The sequence below is a fragment of the Anomalospiza imberbis genome, chromosome 5 (genome assembly GCF_031753505.1).
Source record: "Anomalospiza imberbis isolate Cuckoo-Finch-1a 21T00152 chromosome 5, ASM3175350v1, whole genome shotgun sequence".
Classification (NCBI taxonomy): Eukaryota; Metazoa; Chordata; class Aves; order Passeriformes; family Viduidae; genus Anomalospiza; species Anomalospiza imberbis.
In genome coordinates this window covers 35,436,932-35,454,772 of record NC_089685.1, presented here as the reverse complement: position 1 = coordinate 35,454,772, position 17,841 = coordinate 35,436,932, and the positions used below count along the sequence as shown (strand labels likewise).

Here is a 17,841-nt window from a genome sequence, read left to right as displayed (position 1 = left end):
TGCTGGTTAGCCTGGCAATCATGTAGCTGCACTAGCTAGCATGGGGTCTCTCTACTCCAGCTGGTCAGGAGCTTGCAAAACTACTGTCCATTACACTTATTATCTCCTGATTATTCTATTTACAAGATGCTCTCTCCAGGGGCCCCCTGAACAAGCTGCTACAGAAGCACTGAATGCAGCAGTTGTGATGGGAAGGCTCCTACTGTAAGCACACGCCTTGAGCACTCAAGAATCTGCATTGGCAAGCTGTTAGTTTTCACCTATAATTACTAAATTGGCTTGGGATCTGCCTGTAAGACACTACTCTCCCCAGGTGATCAGGCTGTCACCCAGTGGATGAGCTCAAGCTGTCGCCTCACCAATTTAAGAAAGGGCAGGACCTGCTTGCAATGATTTTGGTGAAAAAGGCTGCAAGCTTTGATATATTTTACCTTAGCTTGAATAGAAAGGTAAAATTCTCTAGAATCTCTTGACTTTTACAAATACCCCATAAAATCTAACAAAGCTTTTGTAGTGAAGTGGTAAAGAGCAGCAGCAGTAAAGAGGAGACATGCAAACAGTATCTGTGAGTTGGGCAGATTATTTTTATCTACATTTCTGCAGTCAACACCTAGTGTGGAAATAAAAAGAACACCACCGGATTATGCACCCAAATTGATGAAACTGAAGGCCTGAATCTTTTTGTAGAATTTGAGGGAGAGTTGGTCAGGAAGGAAAAGCAGAGCATTGAGAGAAATAAATCCAGTCAATGGTAAGATTTGCTCTGGCAAAGAGATTTTACATTTAAGAGTGGGATACAAGAGCCCTCCACATTTTCATTAACAAAAGAATTCATCACCTACTATTTCCAAACAATCTGCCCACAGCATACAGACAAAACACTCAAACTATCAACACAATGAGAAAAAAAATTTAGCTTGCGCTTAATTTGGTTCAGTTTTTTCCTTTGTAAATCACTACACATCTTAGCTAGCCTGATATTCGTTTTGCCTACAGCTCTCTACCTAATTTACATTCACATGCCAATATACCTGCTATCAAATTTGCTCACACCATTTCCTTGTAGACCCCAAGAGCTGAGCACAGAAAGTTAATGTTGGTAGTTTAATACCTTGAGAAGGGGAATTAAAAGCTGTTCTCCTGGCATCAAATTAATCCCAGGTTGTTTAAATATAAAGTATATAGCAAGGGGTGTGTCCCTTGATCCTTATCAAATGGGTGAAATATGCCCACACGTATAGAGATCGAGATTAGCATGAATTTACATAAATCCCTATGGCACTGTGTGGAAGCGTGGGCAGTAAGAGGGAATATAAGCACACACACACTGCCCACAGGCAGTTGCTATTCAGTAGGAGCAGTCACATTCCTGCCGTGTGATCCATGAACAGCAGAGGAACTGGCTTGTTCCAAAAACAGTGTTTTGGAACAGACTAGCTTTGGAATAGACTTTTGAAATTAGCTGAAGTCTAAATAATGGGGTCAAAGAGATTGAGGATATGAACTTACTGACTTCAGATGATAATTTTTTCATCAATAAAGACATATCCTTGCTGTATGTCCTGCTTCACTGCCTCCAGAAGTTCAGGAGAATGAGGCTCCATCTGTGGCTTTCTGGAAGCTCTTCTAATCTAAGAGATTTGAACTCTCAGAGGAGGACAAAGTGACCTGGCCTTTGGGCTTTGACACACAAAGCACTAAGAAAATTCTCCTGAACTTTTTCCACAGTGGGAGAATTTTCACAGGCTTTCCTTGCTAAGCTGAAGGGGCTGTTAAACTCAACTCAAAGCTGCAGCTCACTCTTAGGAATAAAACAGCACCAGCCCTATAAACTTAATGAGCTGTAACTTGCTGTTTTCTTCTGCAAAATTTTATTGCTCCAAACAAAATTTTGTTTCAAATAAATTTAAGTTTTCGGACATCCACATGAGAAGGAGGAGAGAAGAGGGATGTCCTGGTACCACCTTGTGCTGTAGCCTCTCCTTCTCACTCCTGCCCAAGCAGACAAGACAGGGAACAGGTACTTAAAGGCCATCCACCCTTTCTGCAGTTATGGCTGTATTTGATGGTTTTACAGTAACAAAATACAGCCTCCTTACACCTTCACACATGCATCAGCCCTATTCAGTCAGCTAAATATTTTCCTCTGAGGATTCCCACGGGGAGAGCTCCCTGCACACAACCCAAGGACATGAACAACTCCCTGTCATCAGTGGTTTCCTCAGGTTAATTATCTCTGTTCACACAGCAGCTCTAAGATCTTCAGGATTATATAAACAATGCCTCTCTCCTTATCTATTGAAGTTCCAATCTCGCCTCTCATCACCGTACTTTCCAGGCTGTAATTGTAACACTATTATTGGTTATCGCTCCTCTGTGAAGCAAAGTAATCTTGACTGCACCAGTTAGTCAATACTTGAACCAATGAACTGAGCCTTTTTTCTGGGCTAGGATAGTAATTGTAATGATGATGCAATCAGCTGGCAAAGTATGGTTACCAACATGGCATCTGACAGAGAAGGGTGGTTTTAAATATATGTCTGAAGACTCTGCTTTCACAGAGAGTTTCTTTAAGTCTAGTTAACCACTTGTCAGAAACCATTAGCTTTATCTGATCAGTTATCATCCTTCTGAGGAATGACAAGTGAGAGTCTAGTGGGCTGGCTCTTGAGATTCCTTGTTGGAATTGATGGCACCACTATCCATCTGTCCAAGAGCGCTGAGCAGAAGGCATCGCATTTGCACTGAGGTCACAGGGCATCAAAGGGAAAAGCATCAGAAGGCAGAGTGGAGACAGACCAAAGAAAACAGCATTTTACTACAAGTCCTGAACACTTTGAGGCATCTGGTAGTCAATATGGGTTAGTTACATTACGTTTGCTCTGTTTTCTGCATGAGAACCACGCATGCAGCTTCTTAGAAGCCTGCACAGCAATTGAGACATAGGAGAACGTGAAAAAATTGGCTCGGAAAATAATCTGGCCTCTTTTTATTTTACATGTACATACCTACATGCACTGAAAAAATATATGGCCTAGCTAAGGAGCTACACACAGGATTATTTAGGGCAAATGGCAATTTAAACACTGAAGGAAAAGAGGGCAGCAAAATATCAGCTTGTTTGTTTGCTTTAATCTTCTAAAAAGACCAAAATAGATTAGTTTTTGTTTAGGGTTTTACATGTCCCAGAACTGTGAAATGTCCAAGAATGAGGCATTTAGGCAAATGTGTGAAAGTAGATGTACTGGTATCTTACCAAACAAGATTTTCACAAACCTCTGAGAAAGGCCCTTTCTAAAGTACCAAAGATGAAGCCATCTTTTGAAAAGGAAACACAAGTCACCTTGCACCATGCTCCAGGCAACTGAAAATAAGGTTGCTACAGGGGATCACAGGAAAAAAGTGCTGTCTACACCAGCTTCTGAGGTGAGAGTGCCAGGGAAGTGGAGCAGTCAGTCTCATGAACTTGCTGATGCTGAAAAGGGAAGTTTTCGGTTTGCACCAGTTGCTTACCAAGAGAGAGGAAACATTTTTTTCCCCAATTTGTGATTTCTGGCCTTTATACCATGCCCAGTAGAAAGTTGACACTAAGGAATTTAGGGGAATCCAGAGCAATCTGCTGTAGCTCCTAAGTCACAGCAATGGTTTTGTGCAAATTCTGCCCAGACAGCTTCAGAACCATAATATATGCTTCTTAGCTCAAAGAGTTACTGCCAAGGACTACCACAGATCTCTTTGGGCAGATTTCTCCTGCTCCTCCAGATATGAAATTTATTTCAGAGCTAAAAAAATGGCTGATTGCACTTAAATTCAGACAACTGCCAAGGTTTGACTGGAACTTGATAAAGTCAGAAAGATACAGAGTGAGAACCAGCCAACTGAATGGAGGCGTGAACTGTTACATTTGCAGGAACTGTACCCAGGACTAACTCTACTGAGAAAAGCACTCACAGGTTACATTCCTTTTCATCCTGTAGTAAACACCTAATTTAAATTTGTTCCTATTCAATCCTATAATTCAAGGAGAGTGCTACATTTCTCTGTTTTACAGGGAGCAGATTAATTGTGCAGTGCAAATCTCATCCATGCAGCCAGCACTGTTGGCTTGCCCGGCAAACCCAGACCCAGAGCAGTGCTTCCAGAAAGAGCAGCAGAAAACTCACACAGAGACTCAGCAGATCTTTAACCCGACACCTCTCTCGCATCTCCCCCAGTGTCACTGAGGGAGCCCTGGAACAGAGGATACTCCTCTTGTGCATAGACACTGGTACTCATAGCTTAGGACTTGCAAGGAATCTTTAAGGATTTATAAGGATTTTTAATGAGGATCTTTTTTTCCTTAATAGGTTAGGATTAGGGAACTCTTCTGCTATTGATAAACTTAAATTTCTCTCCCCTACCAAACTCATGCAAGACTGTCTGTCCCTTTTCTGTTTTATCCAAAAGGCAGATACTTTCTCCCTGTTATGCAGAGCTCCCTCCTGAGTCTCCAGGAACAATGTGCAAAACAGCAGTATGAAATTCCTGCTCTTTAGGGGCTCTGAAGGTGCTGGTGGATGCCATTCCCAACAAAGGCAGCTGCCCACTGCTACCCACCCTACCTCCGCAGCCAGATCCCAGACTTCAGCACCCACATTAACTGCTGTTGCTGCCATCAATTTAAATGGCCCTCAGACTAACAGCATTTTTAGCATCAACTTTCTACTCCTATTGTATGCTAAACAAAAGCCATAAACTCAGGTTCTTCCATGAAGTGACAGTCTCATCACTATCTGGCCAAAGGGGCTGCAACAGGTAATTGCTGCTACTGATGTCTAATTTTTTTTTCTATTTTACCTATGCAATTTGAAATAAGACTCCTAAACCCTCAAATTTTCATCTTGTAATCCTTATTATTAGCTATTATACTAATTTTCATAGCCATTATCATTTTTCACCAACCCATTGACACTGGATTTTGAAAGCTCTACTGAATTTGTACTTTGGGATTTCTAAAATATATTTGTCCAGAATATCCTTCCAAATAGCCTTGAAAAACACTGATATATCAGAAATAATCAAACTTAACAAGCAACTAATTATGCTGTTCTGGGAGGCTGCTCCATTCACACATTGATCCCATGAGCAAGAGGTGTGCAGTCAGGGCTGGCTCACAAACAATTCAAGATTAAAAACTGAAAATCCTCACAATCCAAGTGATTTCTATTCTCAATAAAACTGGGGTTAAAGGCAGAAAAATGTCATCCTGTCTTGTAAAGCAGCTTAGCACATTTACTAAATGCCTCTGGGAGAAGCATCCCTTTTTCACCAGAGTTTTATGTGACCAATTCAGCTGTAACAGTTCTGGCTACTTTACTATAGACAATTTGACAAGTGGACTCAAACGAGAAATGTTTTGTGATTTCCTTTCATAAACCTAGATGGGGAAACATTAAATAGAAATTGAAAACCAAGTTCCATTGGTATTTTTCTTTTGGACCTATTTTCCCTGGGAATTTAACTTTATTTTTAGAGGAATGTTCCAATAGACTGCAGGAAAGATAACACTTGCTTTATTTCCCTTCCCTCCAGCCTTAAACATTCAGGATATATACAGTTATTTTTATTCTTTTCAGATCCTGCAGCCTTGCCTGCTTACAAAGTGTAAGAGGTAGACAGATAATTGTACTATTTCACTAGTAAACAGGGAGCTGAACATGAAACTGAGCTCAGAATTGGAAACCCTGTCAAAGTGTTGGTGAATCATTGTATGAAATAAATTGTTCACTTTCTGTTCAGTCCATTAGCTACAAGGATGGAAAGAATTGTTCTCACAACGCATAATGTTGCAATTTCCTATATTCACTTAGCACTTCCTCTTTCCCTTCTGCAAATCAGAGGCATTACATTTGAGGTTTAATTTGCTGCCTCTAACCATGTTTTTATTCCTAACTTTGACAGACCAAGCTATCACTCAGTGAAAATGCACCAGCTTTTACACAGCATTTATGAGTACAGTGCTCTTCCTCTCTACTGGAAATAAGGTAATGGCAAGAAAACAGAGTTAAATGGAGGTCCCTATGCCTGTCCAGCTGCAAACAGATAATCTTTTGTTTCTCCTGAGCTTTCTGAGAGATGGTGTAACAAAACTGAATCCACATGAACCCCGCATCATCTGTATGCCAGATTTTGTACTGCTATTGTGATGAGAAAATCAATACTTGCCTATAGGTACCACACGGTTACCCATCCCCTTTCATTATAAGTTTGAGGGCACCACTGGTTTTTTAACAGTCCCAAGTGTTAGGCTTCCTCAGCAACTGCTTGTTTAAAGCAATTCTCCCTTTGAAATGGAGCAAGGGAGATTGTATCGGCCCCACTAAGCACCCTAGAAGGCTTCACTCCAGCAGAGAGGCTGGGCTTACCACCCCAGAACTGTGCACTGCTGTTGGCATCAGTGCTTGGCACCAACAGATAGTGGATGGAAACTGTCATCACCAATTTGTTATCTCACTGTAAGACTTTCATACCTTCTCTCTGTGAGTTCTCACATGCAGCTCCTTGCAGCACTGACTCATTTTCTCTTCCTTCTGTACAGCTAGCTGGCTGACTTCTTGTCCCTATCACAACTGCCTAACCCTTACTGACCCTAACACAAACACCTGACCCTCACACCTTGCAACAGCCAGCCAACTAACCCCCGCTCTCTCTCACCTAGCTAACCCACTCTTTTATAACACCCACCCTTATTGGACACAGATGGGCCCTATTAAGGGCAGGGCTGTTCCTACTCTTTGGTAATTAGTACAGCTGCCACTCCTCAGGGACAAGATTGCCCCCAGCACTATCTCTATTCTCTTACAATCCATCCTCCCACACACTACCACACTGTACTGCCCCGCAGAGCTGCACGGGGCCGCCCACCTCCGCACAGAGATGTCCCACTGAGGAAATGCCCTGGGTGGGCACAGCAAGAACAGCGCACGCAGCCCTTCAGATCCATTACTGGCCTCAGAGAAGAGAAGAGAAGGGACAGTCAAGAGTGATGCCTTACAGAACACCTGCCCAAGGACTGCAGTGGGAGGGAAGCATGGATGGATGGTACTGGTGGGCCTCTATTTTGCTTTTTTTTTTTTTTTTAAGCACGAGCCAGGTATGAGATGATTTGAGAAGGAGAGCTATGGAATAAAATTCTTGGCACTTCCCAACCTCTCTCTACTACCTCCCCTGTACATATTACAGCACGTGTTAAGTGATCCCACTACACAGACACCCACAGACAAAGCCTGAGGAGTTACTCTGTACAAACAAGTCACAGAAGACAAGCAGTGGCCTTCTGAGGCCTCATGAGCAGCTCGGAGAAGGAACTCTTCTCTGGGATTCAGACAGCTTCATAACTTCTGCCCCTGTCAATTAGCACAGGACGAGTCTTCCCTTGGATGCATGAACTGTGATGACCAGCATTGGGAAGGAGCAGTGAATGACATCTCAGAAAACAGCAGACCGTGTTGCCTCTTCATCTTCTGCACACTGTGTTTTCTTTTTTAAAATATCTGCAAATTAAGTAAGGCTTTGCATGCTTGACTTACAGCTCTAGCTCCTGTTCCAGCAGACATGGATCTGTCTCAGAAAACAGTGGCTGGATTGAGACCTTCAGGTAAAATGTAGCCTTTCAGTTCAGTAACTAAAAAATCTATTTTGAGCTAATTCCAATTGAACTGACTGATGCTGGCACTAAAACGTCTCTTGGAACATGTGCTGGCTTTGCAGCAGTTGAGATTTTGACTCCCTGATTCCTATCTGATGAGAGATGCTTGCTTTTTCATAACTCCACCTTCAAGTGATCTAGAGGGTTAATCTAGATCGCTAAAAGGGAACTCAACCAAATAGATCCTCCTGAGAAATTCTGCTGAAGTGGCAAATCCACTGTGTGTATAACCTTAAACTCATTTACCATTAACTGATCTTATTCATATCTCTGAGATTTGTAATTCACTGCAAGGAGGATGCTGAGGGAGGGTAGCACTAGGCATACCCATAAAGCCCTGGGAAATGGCAGCATCACATCTTCAGCATTACTCTACTTTCATGTCAAGTAGCAAGATTGGGTAGGGAGTTTGGTGACAACTAGAAAAGTTGAAGGCAGAAAATACTAAGAGCATCAACCATTCCATAATTAACATATCTCTTTATAATTCTTATCAAAAGCAAAATAGTACTATATTCTAAAAGGTTTTATAGGAAATAAAAGTGATTTTATTTGCGTCATGCTGGTCTCAAATCACCCAAATTGTCTCCTGTAGGAAAACAGGGCTGTTTGGCTCTAGAGTGCTTTATTGCTGCTCTGTTACCAGGATTGTATTCATGCAGGAGCTCACTTAGAGCCAGTGATGTAGGCGTATTTGGGTTGTGTGTCAGGTCATGTGCCAATTTTAACATGGACTGAAATCTACCTCCTGCTGCTTCACAAACTCAACTCTTTACCTCCAAAGATGGAGTGTGGCAACAGCAACTTCTTCTCCATTATTTTTTCTGGACATTTGAGAATTTCTGACTACATTAAAAAAATGTCCACCAGAATATCCATCACCCACTTGCATCTCAAAGTATGGGACTGTAAAACCTATTCTACACTTATACCACCTGAATAGTCCCCTCTGACCCAAATTCCAAGTAGATGCCAGCATTTATTTTCAGTCTTACCTTAACATCTCAGCAGTTGGCAAAGAAATATGAATTCTTACTCTAAGGTGTTAGAGAGTCCTTTTAAACTAAATATAGTTGTTTTGAATAGACATTACTAAATTCGGATTATTTTTTGTCTACTTACCTTTTCTAGAGGACCACATAAAAACATATCAACAGAGGTTTTATAGAGCATTTCAATTAAGGATTTCATTGCTTAGCCTTCAAGATCATTTAAGTTACAGGAAATTACCAATAAGAATGCCATGGACATCTCTACAGCTTCTGGTATGACAGCTGGAAGTACTAATTTCTAGTAACTTAATTCCTGAGATATATATTTTTAATAGCCAATAATTTCTAGTATAACCAAGACTTTTCTCTTAGAATCCTGTCTCAAACACATTTTGAAGCCCATAAGAGGAATCTGGCATTGTTGTCCAACTCTTCACTGAGAAGGCAAGAATTTGTCCATGAAACATCTCCAGAGCTGGAGTGACTGATACCACAGAGCATAGCCATTATATAAATATAGCAGAATTACTCCCTTCACAAATGATTTGGAAACATGATCATGGGTCCTACTGTCATGGGAAGCTGTCATATTTCTAAAAAGACATAGACTGTTTTGATAAAACAAGAAGAAAAGTTTCCAGGTTGGGAAAGCTGATTTCCTGAGTAAAAGAGCATTGCACTGATCCTTACCTAGCTCTTAATATGACACTAGGTTGGACAGCAGACACAGTCCCCAAATTCCCTGTGAAACTACAGCCTAACAGGGACCTAAACCAAAGTTCCCTTTTGGACTACACCAGTGGGTTTCTTTCCCTCGGAAATCAGCGTACTTAGGGAGTGAGTCTAGCAGGCAAGTCACACACAGAGCTCTCCCAAATGGCTGATGAACTCAAAATAGAGCACCACAGTTAGCATATGGATCCTAGTCATGGATCCTAGTCATTCCCTAAGGAAAGACAGAAAGATGAAGAACTGCTGCATTACACTAAATAGTTTATTTAGTTGTTGTTTCACACTGGGTTTTGTATTTTGCACTGAATAGTATGTTTGTATTCCCCTCTCTTAGCAGATGATCATCACTCTCCCCCAAGCCCTATTGGTAGTGGTTTCTCCCTGGTCTACTCCTCCCCTTTCCCCTCCTCACTTGTATCCCATTGGCTGTGGTCCTTTTCATCCATCCCCCATTCCCCCAGATTTAAAATCTCCTGCCACGAAACATTGCCCCTCTTTCCCCCCAGGGATGTCGCCTTGTTCCCCAGGCAGCTCCTATGAAGGAATAAAATGGGACTCAGGTCCTGAGAGGAAAGAACACCTCCCATCTTTTACTTTTGTCCATGTGAGAATGAGAGGGGTCCAGAGCTCACCGGATTGGACCCCAAAGGCCCCAGGGTCAATCTTACAAAGAACCACTCTTTAGGGTTGGTCAAAGACTGAAGAGGGAGTCAAAAGTGAGGCTGACATATAAATACTCCACAGTCATGGCTGTTGACCATTACTGCTCTATGAGTTGCCTGAAGCCTTTTCCAGGCTGGGACTTCAAGACGTTGCATGGCCTCTCCTCTGGTCTCAAGATGGGATTGACTGTGCCAGTCTCTCCCCTGAGAGACAGCAGCCTAAACTGTTCTCTTGAAAAATTATAGCGGCTCTGCAGTCTCCCCAGGCAATGTCCCCCACGTTTCACTGTTACATAACTTAATGCTCCTTTCCTGCAATTTGAGTCCATTAGTTCTTGATGTTGGAGAACAGCTTGTCCCTTCCATTTTCCAGCTATTTCTATGCGTTTGAAAAAGGTTATCGTGTCTCCCCTCAGTCTCCTCTTCTCCAAACTATGCAATCACAGCCTCCTAGTTCATCACAGAGAAGCCAAGCTGCTGCTGGCTGGTGATAGCTTTCAGTAACTGCTGACTGGACTGGCTTTGTACCAGCAGCCTGTAGGTAAAAGCCTTCAGCATCTTTAGCTCTCTGAGCCAGGCTGTCCTTTCAAAGACGTGAAACTTTTTTCCGTAATCCATTACAGCTCATCACTAAATACATATTACAGTACAATAAATTTCTGGAATTTTTTCCATCACATTACACACTAACAAGAGGACAGGAAAAGACACCTTATTTCACAAAAGTGCATTTTAGGGCCAAACTTAAAACAGGATTCCCAACAAGTCTTGAAGAGTGGAGAGGGAAGACGCAATGTATTATGTTAACACCTTCCTCATTCCACCCCCTCTACTGAGCAAATTAAATGAAATGCATGAACCATGTCTTGGTCTTCAAATGAAACTTGGTATTTGTATTTTCTGTCATGTCTCAGAGTGTTGTTCTTCATTTTAGGCTTTGCATGGTAGTAAACATTGCGACGGTTTACATTCATTAAGCTAGGGCCCATTTACTCTGTGCAGGCAAAGCAAGTGCATATATCTCAGACTCATAAAGCATCAGTTCAGAATTACACAGGAAATAAATGAGACTAAGCCAGAAGTCCAATTTCCAGAGTCCAGCTCACTAAAGCTAAACAAGTACCATATATAAATATGGCCTATTCCAAATAAAATGTTGGTGTAATTTGATAACTGTCAATAATTTCCTCATTATGCCTAAATGAGCTTGTCATCCAAGGAGATTGCTGCATGGCTGATCTTAATTTGCTAATAAAAACCACAGAGAATAATTTCAGCTAAGCTGAAACTGTGTGATTCATAAAAGTGCAACACTGCACTTTTTAAAACATTCCTTCCCAGTCCTGGCTCCTGACTGGCTGAAGCCCAAAGTCAGATTGCTCTGCAGCCTGTAAGACAGCAGCTTTGCTATGTAAGAACAATGAGTGATTGCCTCTCTAAATCACTGTTATTCCTTAGCCCATTATAGTTAATTTATTTTTAATCATGTTGTATAATAGAAATAAAATCATTGGATTAAGCATATATCTAGCAGTGGGAGCCCATTATCCTCTGACAATGTTCTGTGTCATTGACATTTTATCTTCACTGTAGACAGTTTCCTTGCCATCATTAGTCCTAGAATGACTATTGGATTTCAAGGGTTTCTCCCTAATCCATAATGAGATTTACTTGCTAACAGCACAAAACAAAACAAAGATATGCTTCTATTGTTTTACTGCTATGGAATTCTTATTTTAAGCTATTCAGAAAAGTCAAGTATAAATCCAGATATTATAAGTATTTAAAGTTTTCCTGCATAATTCTTACTCAAGGGAAAGCCTTGGTAACTTTGTAAGTTTTGAATCTTTGTTGCTTATTGTGGCTTTATTTTACTTAAGCAAGCAACAATACCTTTCCAATTCTTGAACCAAGTAAGAGCTACTATTTCTTGCACAGTGATTTTTTCAGACTGGTTAAAGCAAATCTCAGTACAGTCCATTTTCTCCAGAAAGGGCTAGAAGGGGTTCATCAGATTCCGTGGAAAAAAAGAGGGAGAAAGTTTCCTCCTAAGGTTGCCAGCCTTTCCTCTATAGTAAGTGCTAGCTAACAGTCAGCACTAATGTTGGGAGGTTAAAAACTCCTCCAGCATGCTGGTCCCCATGGGATAACTCAACAGCTATTCATTTGTACCAACAGCAGTCACAGTTGAATCTAAAAGTAGATTTTTCCATACCCTATTAACAGCAGCATTAGAATGCAGCAGGGACTATCCACATAAAAATGCTTTTCCTGTTATCTCACAGTTATCTTTGAGGAGGTGGCAGATATCACTGTGAAAATTATCCTCACGGATTGCCTCTTATTTAAGGATATGCTGGTACTATCAAGTGGTGCCTTTTTAATTCTGAAATTGCTAGCAGTATTTAAGAGTCTCTGCACGACTCTTTCAGCTGGGAGACCAGCTTCAATAGTTACCTATTTTCCATATATGTAGACAAGCTGTGACACTTTCACCCTTATTGACATGATCTGCATAAGCCATGTGGTTTCCATTAAGAAGGGTCCACACAATATAGTCAACTCTCCATTATCTTGGCTAATAGGAGAATAGAATAACCCAGATAAAGGAAAGACATGCATAATTATTACTTCCAGATAAGAGCCGGCTCAAATATTTCTGCTCTGTGCTCCCCAGACAGAGCCTGTACTTCTGTCAGAGCTTGCCATCTTAGAGTTTATTAAGTCAGGCATTACCTGCATCCATCTGATACAAGCAACGCAGTTTGGGTGTTCCTATGATTTAATCACTCCACAAATATTCTAGTAACTGAAAATCATCTCAGCTATAATTAATTAACAACTTCCATATTCACCCTTTTATATGTTCTGATACTGGAGCAGTGTAGACCCAGTCAAGCATGGCCAAGTCAAGGTTGAATGTGGAATAATGAAGAAAGGCAAACTATGCCTGAAATGCAAGAGGAGTTAAGTTCAAGACACAATGGAATGCAGAAGACATACAAGGATGTAGAAGGACTTTGGATTCACATGTAACAATGAAATTAAAACAAGTGCTTCATCTCTTATTTCCAGATAGCAATCTCAGAGGAAGCACTCTCAGGACTGTCACAGGTAACACATGTGACTGCAACTACTTTTCTACATGAACTGTCAGAGGTTTCTTTTTTTTTTAGTGTGTTGCAATTGCTGAGCCACATTGGACATTTGTCAGTTGTGGGTTCTCATTATGTACAATCTTCACAGACCTTTTAGTACCAATACATATCCTTCCTGATCTCTGATAGCTACTGGTACATAAATTGTATTGTTCAGTCACAAGAGACACTAAGTTTTGTAACAGATATATGGACAAAACAATGTCTTTACCACTAGAGAAAGAAATAATGCTTTCTTACAAAGAAAATAAAATGTTGCAAACAATTTTTTTTCTCATGGATTCTTATGGAAGGGAAGGGATAATGAAGAAATAAACTCAGGCCTAAAGAAATCAGCAACACCATTTCTTAAACATTGAAGTGAATCATTTTATGAATACCAAACTGTTGCCAGGAAAATTTTAATGGTATACTTGTACATGACATTGTGCTGAAGAATTGATTATTATATTCTGCCACATTCCATGTTTCATTTACAAATTAGCATTGCCTTGGTTTGTCTGCACATTACAGTTAGACAGAGCTACACAATGATGCAAGCCACAGGCCAAGCTGTAAAGGGAAAACTGATGGCTCTGATAAATTAGCCATCTCATGTAACTGGCAACAGAAAGAGCAACTGACAGCAAATCACAGTGCCAAACATATCAAATCCCTAAATATCTGTTCATTTTACTTAAAGCATCGCATACAGTGTTTAGATCACTGCGAAGGTCCTGGACAACATTTTCTATACTCCTGGTGTCCTTCAGAATCTCAATGCTTTGTGTATATGGATTGAAATACACAGAGAAGGGACGATTGATTGATTTGGCAAAGTCCCTGAAAGGAAAAAAAGAAAATTAACTTCCTTTTTTTTTATTTTTCTTTCTTCCCAGCCACTAAAGAAAATTAGATTTTTAAGTCAGGGAAAATAATTTACCTCATCTTTTCTTTGGCCTCTTCAAAACTCTCTGAAACAAAGTAAACTTCCTGGAAAGTAGTGATAAGGCATTCTTGCAAACAGGTTGTCTTTGGATCGAATGTTTTCACATTGGCCTTGTCAGAGAGAGCATGCTGCAAAATACACCACAGGATCTGTTAAACTGGATTTTGATAATGCTCTGTATCTATATCAGCTGTTCATATATACAGCTTTTATATCGCCATCCTGTATGTTTCCCATAATTGGTAGCTTGTCTTGTTTTACATACCATGTTTTTTCAGTTTGAACAGCGAATAGAATTTGTTATTTAAAAAGCTCTTACTATGGGAGATGTTTTTTCCCCATAATAATAAAATAATAAAGAGGATAGTAGAAATGCACCTACCATGAACACATACAGATGTAAATGTTCAGATGGAAAAAGGAAAATCATCAATTAACCATGCTTGAAAAATTATCTATACAATTACAAACATATATGTCCCCTAAATCTCATTTAACTAGCAGAATTCATCTTCATCTTGGTGGGCAAACTGAGTTTGACTAAATCATTAATGTAATCTGTACTTTACATTTTCAGGTTAAAATCATATAGTATTTTCCTGACAACAAAAGTGAACCTACATATCTGAATACCTATTAAATAATAGCAATGTATTGCAAAACAGTGAAATGCATTATTCTCCTGCCACACAACCTGAGCAATAATGCTTCACATAGTACTGCAAAGAAAAAATAACTAAACAGATATAGGTAAGTACAGAAGAGACATTGGGCAGATAAGGCAAATGCTGCTATGCAGAGCAGATATTTCTGATCAGCCTTTCTCTTTTTATGACTTGCACAAGTCACTAGAAAAGAGAGGTTCAGAACTGAAAATCAGGTACTGAGACATTTTCCAGGAAAATATTTTCTTGCTCCCCTTTCAACTTGAATAGTTGTGTTGGCTTTTGGATCTACCTTATCTTCTAGAGAACACATATTTTCATTCTCAGTCCTCTGTTACAGAAGTATAAGGTAAGGAAGCAGAGCATATCTAGGTCACCTTTCAATCTTCTTTAGTCCCCTGATATCTATATAGAGTGAAGATACGGATGTGAATGAAAAGCATAAAGAAATGACATGGAGGAAGCAGATCTCTGAGGTCTGAAGGTGCCTCTGATTTCTTTACTTTCTATCTGCATGGACATTCTTTATAGTGGAGTAAAGTATTAACCTTAAGGTATTCACCACAACTTTTATCCTTGCTCTTGCTTATGCTCATTCCTAAACCCGTGTGAAAGGCTCTGAAAATATCTTATTAACTCTCAACCTGAAGTCTCCAAATAGCAGGACAGAAAACTGGAACAAGAGCCTCTTCCTCCTACCTCCTCTCTCTCCAAAAATAAATACATGAAAAATTAATGCATGGAATCTTAAAATGTCAGGGAATTAACTTTCTTTAGTACATATATCTTTTCCTTCTCACAAGGTTTCCTGTTTCTAGCCAGCCATCAGTTAAACAGGTTTGAAAATAAATATAAAAAATGGTCTCTCAGCCATCATCCTGTTCTAAAAGGACTGCAGGAACAGGCTCACCATATTAGGCCTCTGCCTATATCCCTGTTGTCACTTTCTCTTTGCAGAACCATGGTGTGGTTGAATGCATATAAATTAAGGCATTTACCTCCTTCTATCAAAATGAATTTGCCTTTTTTCACTTGGAATTATAATAGATTCCCTGGGGGGTATCTATAGATAAAAATCTCCTCTTAAGGTGCCTTTGTGCTTCCAGGTGAGACTTGGTGGCTCAAATGTCTAAAGCACAAAGTTTCAAAACTCTGAGTGGACTGAGTAAGGTTGATTCCTTGCAGGAAATGAAGATGATGATACAGGCCATGATTCCATAGGAACTGACTACTTCTGGCTCATGGATTCTTTCCTGTACTGTGAAAGGTTCAACAGAAAGGGAGACACTGTTAACTTCTCTATTTACTAATGGCCTCTGATGGGCCAGGCCTAGTCCTTGAGACTGAAGTTATCAGCATCGAGAGAGGATCCAGCCTGTGGCTCCTACATTGTAAACAACTGCTCTAGTCACTGAGCCCTAATTTTATAAAAGGAGAGAGTTTAAAGAGAAGGAAAGGCTGACTCTATCACAGGGGATGTCCTCTAAGAAAGCCTTTCTAGTTATTCTCCTCAGATTATCCATATGAAATGACTGATTCTTTCTGGATCCCAGTTTAGTTATACATGAATAGAGCTGCTGTTTCACAAAGCAGCTCTGCAGAGAGTGGAACATGAGGACAGCAGCACATGTGCACCCTGTAAACTAAGGGTAAAGTATTCAGACATACCTTCAAAATCTGGTGACAACAGATGTGTTATTCTTAGGATTGTAGTTTGGAAACAAAAGGTCGAAATTCTGCTGAATTTCTACCCAAGATACCTGTCTCCCCTCCAAGTTCTTTTGGCCCTTAGATCAAGTAGGAATTGTCATGGCTACCAAAGCAATGCTTCCATCTTTGCAAGTCTGGATGGTGTTTTCAACTTGCACAGCCTGGCTTCTGTAACATCTGCTATTGAGTTGATATGCTGACACCAGCAATGCCAGAGTTCAGCAATCGAAATGAGCCTGCAGACAAACCTTCAGAGAGACCACAAAGTATCTAGTATGAACTAGAATGATCAAGACACTGACTCAAAGCTGACCAGAGCATTTAACAGAAACTTTACAGTACTGTAAAATGCTGGTCCTTGGCAATCTCAACATTTTAAAGTACATAATCTCAACAACAGCAACAACAAAAAAATTGTCTGGTGAGTCCAAAAGCTTTCAGCTCCTGGCCTGTGTTTTTTAAATACATGTTATTCACTTATGGTTTGGTTAAACATTCAGTTCTTTAGTGAACTCAAATGAGTAAGTACCCAATATGTATTTCTCCATGAGAAACTTCTATGTTATCCACCTCCAATGTGATGTTAGGGTTAGCACTCATGGAAAATAGCTTTTGGTAAAGTAGGGCATCTCACCATCTTGTGTATCTGTGATAACTGTCTCTAATGGCCCATTCATACAGACTGTACTGGTAATGCTAGTAATACTATTGGTGAGTCTTCTTCAGTTCAAGAAATAAGAATTTGGAGTGAAACTTCAAAATGAATAATCACTGATTCTCAGGAAAAGCAGCAGTATCAGACAGCTTAAGAAGCAGACAATCATTTGTACTGAAAATAAACATAACAATTAAAAAATGCCTCCACTCCCTGCCAGATGAAAGGTAAATGAGTGATTAAGGTACCTAACAATAGCTGTCTAAGGCCTAGGCTGTCTGATGCATTGTACAGAGAATGGAATATACAGCACAGGATCTAAAGAAGCCTTTTACACGTTTCTGCAGTGGCAGCATGTCAGATGGCACCAGGCATTTACACGGCACCGCTGTGAATCATTTCCTAAGTGACCACTATCACGGGCACATGAAAAGAGTTTGGTCCTGTAATTCCTCCTTTGAGTATAAAAATGGATTGCAATAATACAACTCAGAGCTTTTCAGCTTTGAGAAAGAAAATAAATGAAACAAAACCCAAAAAGTAAAATCTTCAGCTAGCAAGGGGAAAGCTTGAGATGAGTTATAAATACGGCACTGTCTGGGAAGTACAGGAGAACAGAATAGGAACACAGGTGAGAAGTTGTGTATGTGTG

At 40.2% G+C, this 17,841-nt stretch overlaps 1 protein-coding gene across 3 annotated transcripts in view; it reads right to left on the bottom strand.

Annotated features, from left to right (window-relative positions):
• The window catches only part of TPH2 (tryptophan hydroxylase 2), a 78,743-nt gene that overhangs the window by 13,382 nt on the left and 47,520 nt on the right, over positions 1–17,841 (bottom strand). Inside the window, exons 10-11 of one of the 3 annotated variants that reach the window (XM_068190233.1) lie at positions 14,154–14,287; positions 13,924–14,053 (exon numbers count right to left, since the gene is read on the bottom strand). The exons of 1 other annotated variant lie outside the window; for it this stretch is intronic. In XM_068190233.1, the coding sequence (XP_068046334.1) occupies positions 13,924–14,053; positions 14,154–14,287 (264 nt within the window). Of the gene's footprint in view, positions 1–12,771; positions 14,054–14,153; positions 14,288–17,841 lie in introns of those variants that run through there. One more of the 3 variants, XM_068190234.1, reaches the window with a different exon arrangement.